Raw genomic sequence first — 4,740 nt, 5'->3', positions numbered from 1 at the left:
GCACAGGATAAAAACAGCATAGAAGATGGATGGATGGATGGAAGGATGGATGGACTTTAACCAGGTGATTTCATTCACTTTTTGCAAGCAGAATTGTAAATAGCTGTTTGATAAAGACATTAAATACTACTTTTGTTTGCATGTTCTTGGGTTGTGTACATTGTTGTTGTTTTGTTTTGTTTTTTTGTACAGCTGAGACTTAGGATGTAGATTTTGTCTGTACATTTTTTTTAAATGAACGAACGCTTTTTTCCATGCTCGGTGCTCTTCGTGTGTTATTTTTAAAGCTCTAATTTGCGCATGCGCACTGACGCCCCGTCGCGTTTTAGCTTCACGTGGGCTCTGGCTAACAGGGCGGTGCTGCCAGTGTGAAGTCAACCAAATTTGACACGGACCGGTACAATCCTGTAATCCTATTGGATGACACCGCAGCGAGGCGGACACGTCAGCAGCGGTCCATTGGCTATAACTGGAGGCAGCAAGTTGAGCTGCGCGGTAACGGCTTTGTGGTAACTTCCAAACACGTTACTGATACTTTGTGGCTGCCAGCAGCTGAGATGGACCAGATTAAGGATGGATGGTTCACCGAGTCCTGCACCCTGTGGCCGGGCCAGGCCATGAGCCTCCAGGTGGAGGAGGTCCTCTACCACAAGAAGTCCAAGTTTCAGGATGTTATGGTCTTCAAGAGGTGAGTGCGTTAGCCGCTAGCTGTTAGCACCGGAGAGCAACACAAGGCTGCTGGTTTCTTCCTCTGGATCTACATGTGACTCCTCACGTAGTCTCAGACAGGCTCAGCTGGCCGGCTCACATCGGTACATGAATCCGTAGAACTCCGACCGCATGACATAGTTAGTTGTTGCCAGTTAACCCAAATCAATGGAGCAGTATTTTTGTGAGTTGTTTACGACAGGACGACAACGTGTTAGACAATCTGCCTCCTGTGAAGCTTTAAGGTGTTTGTCTTCAGAGTGTGTAAGCTCTCAATTGGGCCTCACGCCGTTCTTTTTGCTGCATCATTACTTTCTAGTAAAACCTATGGGAATGTCTTGGTGCTGGATGGAGTGATCCAGTGCACAGAGAGAGACGAGTTTGCCTATCAAGAAATGATTGCCTACCTTCCTCTGTGCAGCCACCCATGCCCCAAGAAGGTAATGATCAAAAAACGTCATGAAACTGCTTGATGAGTCATTATTTGATCCAGGACACTCTGCAACGCCTCTCCCTCCTTTCTTTTCTTTTACCCAAGGTGTTAATTATTGGTGGAGGTGATGGAGGTGTGCTGAGGGAAGTGGTGAAGAATCCGTTGGTGGAGTCGGTGGTCCTCTGTGAGATAGATGAGGTGGGAGCAACAAGACCGACACTGATTGAGTGAATATTCTCCATGGAGACATACACAATCTGATTTTCTCCTCACCACTGTAACTGAATAGCAGGAATATTGGTCGCAGCACTCGCCACTCACACTTGCCTCTCTGCAGGACGTCATTAACGTATCAAAGAAGTACCTCCCAGGGATGGCCAAAGGATTCTTCAGCCCCAAGCTCACCCTCCACGTTGGAGACGGCTTTGAGTTCATGAAGCAGAATCAGGATGCCTTTGACATCATTATAACAGATTCCTCAGACCCAGTCGGTCGGTGGCATTTTTTTTGTGTGATTATTATCCTTTTTTTTATTAAATTAAACTTAACTATGCACTAAAGAATGAGCTAATGTTCTTTCCCATAATTTACCAGCATTACGTTTCAGAGATTACATTTTTTTCAACCAAAAGTCCAAAGTTTAAAACTACTGATGTCAGAACAGTTAAAAAATGAATCTGGCAGGTTTATTCCAAGTCTTAACTCATTGTCACGTGTCTTTGTTGTTGCAGGACCCGCTGAGAGTTTGTTTAAAGAGTCTTACTATCAGCTGATGAAGGCAGCGTTGAGAAGTGGAGGGATTCTTTGCTCTCAAGGTAACTCCAAAGTTGTGTGTTAAAAGGCTGAAATTAACTGCTAAATTCTAACTTCATGCTAAGACCTGATTATATTCACTTTGAATCAATATGCTTCTTTTTTTTTTTTTTTTTTTTCTTTTCCTCTCTGCTTGTTGTTTTTACAGGGGAGTGTCAGTGGCTCCATTTGGAGCTGATAAAGGAGATGCAAACCTTCTGCAAGACCCTATTCCCTGTGGTTGACTATGCCTACAGCACCATCCCCACATATCCCAGTGGCCAAATTGGCTTCATGCTCTGCAGTAAAAATCCCGTGAGTGTGCTTGTCGTCCATTTGTGATCCATTAGACAGCTGGTTGTTTTTGGACCGCCTCCCAAGGACTTTAGTTTATTTTTATACCATTCCACAGCACACTAACTCTTCTCTTTCTTCCGTGATAAAACTGAAGTCACTCGTGTGTCTCTCTCCATTTTCCAACTAGGAGACAAATTTCAAGGAACCAGTGAAGGCACTGACACAAGAAGAGATGGAAAATATGAATCTTAAATATTACAATCCTGAAATCCACAAAGCTTCATTTGTCCTCCCAGAGTTTGCAAGAAAGGTAAGTGAATATTTGATTGGTACCCAGTCGGTACTACAGAGAAATTCCCTTTTGCAGATCTGTTGTTGCTGTTTTCAGGTCCTCAATGAAGCATGACCAGCACCGACAGGCCCTCATGGTCTCCACCTGACCCTCAACCCACAATGAACCTTGTCCTCCACCTCCTTTAACGTAGTTCAGCATCACCCAAAAGAGGGAACCTTATTGATGGGACATTGCTGAATTGCTCAGACGAACCAAAAGTTTGGTTTTTCTTCCAACCCTTCATAATATCCTGATGTTAAGTTATTGTCGTGGTCTGCTTTTGTCTTTTCCAATTTTACTCTGTAAATCTGTTGTATCAGAATTTCATGAACAAAGTGATGCACAAATCCGAGTGGGTAGTTCATCAACATCGTCACACCTGACGTCGCTTTGTTTTATCTACAGGTCATACATATTACATACCATATAGAGTTTAAGTATATGTACTTTGTCAGTAATATAATGCTGCACATTTATTTGTAATGTTCCAGCGTCGGGTTTGTGCTCAATGGAAAGTTGGCAGTTTCCATTTGCCACCACCACTAATTCAGAATACCGATCCCTCTGCGAACCATGAACCCTACAGTGCCTGATCGAAGTTGTTAAAACAGAAAACGAGTCCTTTTTATGGCAGTGTGCCAGGCAGTGTCCTCAGGAGTTGACTAAATGATCCTGTTAAAAATATCACCAAGTGACAGTGAAGTCAAATTTTAAAACAAATTTTAGGATGGTGAAATACATAAAGTGTGGAAATTAATGCAAAGCCGGGTGTGTTGAGGTGTGAATTCTTTATGCAACTATACCTCGCAGTGTTTGGTATTGACCACTGGTGGTAAACTTGTACTGCAGTAGGCCTACTGTTGAGTCATTTCTCTCACCATGGAAAGCCAATGTTTCAGTGTGGTTTGTTTGTTCCAGACCGAACTGTTAGTGGAGTCCACGTCGCGTCTTTATTGGGACATGTCATACCGAAGCAATGAATTTTGTTTTTATAAGAAATATGAACTGTAATAAATTGGTAACACCAAAGGGATATTTGTGTGTGTGTGGGTGCATTTGTTTGCATGAATACAAGAATTGGCCCGGAGAAGGATTTTACAAAAGACCAGTTCTTTAAAAAAAAAAAAAAAAAAAATTCTGATAAGATTTGACTTCAACTGAGAGCATTGGGTCTGTCCATGACCTCTCTCGGTTTTCCCTAGTGGTCATGGGTTATTTCTGTGTGTTCTAACTTCTTTCAAGCTAAAGTCATACTCGGGTTAATGGTTTACTCTCAGGCAATGTTCAACCTTATGGAGCAGTCCCCTGGTCTTTACTAAACTTTGCATTCGGGGCTCACAGAGTGAGTGTGAATCACTCACTTTAGCACTTCAAAAAAAAAAGAAATGCGTAAAAACATGCCGAACAGCAGTTGTTCTGTACAAAAATGCAAAGTGAACAAAGACAAGGAATCTCCCTGGTAAAGGTCATTGTTTCTTCTCGGCACTATTTCAAACAGTCTTTGAAGATCCTCTTCAGGGAGGTTCCAAACATCTTGTGTTTGTGGATACAGCCTTCATAAAAACTCCTGCTTCTTTTTGTAACTCGAGATAAAGTTCCGCCCCTTTTGAGACGGCCCCTTTGTGGGGGCTACACTCTTCCAGGACTCCCTTCTCTTTACACTGAGGGTAGTTCTTGATATTGGCTCTATGTTCAGGGTCGCTGTCCTCGGTTGCGGAACATTTTTGAAGTCTCATCATATTTAGATTTAACATCACAATGCATAAGTGGCTTCTTTTCCCATACATGCTGGCTGTAAATTACACGACACCCATCGACATAGCCGTGAGCGGCACCAAGTGAAACACGCTTATTATTTATGTGGAATTTAAGCCAAGAGCTTAGACCCTTGAAGGAGGAAATTATATGCAACTGTGAAAAAAATATATATATTTTTATCAAGAACAATTGGCTCGGTCCACAAATGATCCTGGGAAAGTAGAATATTTATTTTCTTTCATTCAGGAGGGGTCCAAATGCTTTAACCTTTGAGATTTCTGCCTGTGTGACAGCTTTTTTTTTTTTTTGCAACAAACCTCAAGAATGCATCCTGTGTTTGTTTATTCAAGCTCCACTTGAGTACGTTTGCAAGTGAACCAACACCTACTTCATTCAATCATTTCAGTGCGGTTGGTAC

At 42.3% G+C, this 4,740-nt stretch overlaps 1 protein-coding gene across 1 annotated transcript; it reads left to right on the top strand.

The window, feature by feature from the left end:
- Positions 1-350: 350 nt before the first annotated feature.
- srm (spermidine synthase) lies at positions 351-3,679 on the top strand. Its single transcript, XM_080469871.1, has 8 exons — positions 351-688; positions 1,028-1,148; positions 1,247-1,339; positions 1,479-1,632; positions 1,873-1,956; positions 2,103-2,248; positions 2,418-2,540; positions 2,619-3,679. Exons 1-8 carry the CDS (start codon positions 558-560, stop codon positions 2,634-2,636), a joined length of 870 nt encoding a protein of 289 aa, XP_080325997.1. The 5' UTR covers positions 351-557; the 3' UTR covers positions 2,637-3,679.
- Positions 3,680-4,740: the final 1,061 nt, after the last annotated feature.

The sequence above is a fragment of the Lipophrys pholis genome (assembly GCF_963383615.2).
Source record: "Lipophrys pholis genome assembly, chromosome: 8".
NCBI classification, from domain to species: domain Eukaryota; kingdom Metazoa; phylum Chordata; class Actinopteri; order Blenniiformes; family Blenniidae; genus Lipophrys; species Lipophrys pholis.
Note: the sequence above shows the minus strand (reverse complement) of the source record. Positions and strands in the feature narration are given on the sequence as shown.

Coding starts and splice junctions, on each gene's coding strand:
- srm (XM_080469871.1), top strand. CDS start 558: ATGGACCAGATTAAGGATGGATGGTTCACCGAGTCCTGCACCCTGTGG. Junction 1,340..1,478: donor TCCTCTGTGAGATAGATGAG/GTGGGAGCAACA, acceptor GCCTCTCTGCAG/GACGTCATTAACGTATCAAA. Junction 2,249..2,417: donor TGCTCTGCAGTAAAAATCCC/GTGAGTGTGCTT, acceptor TTTTCCAACTAG/GAGACAAATTTCAAGGAACC.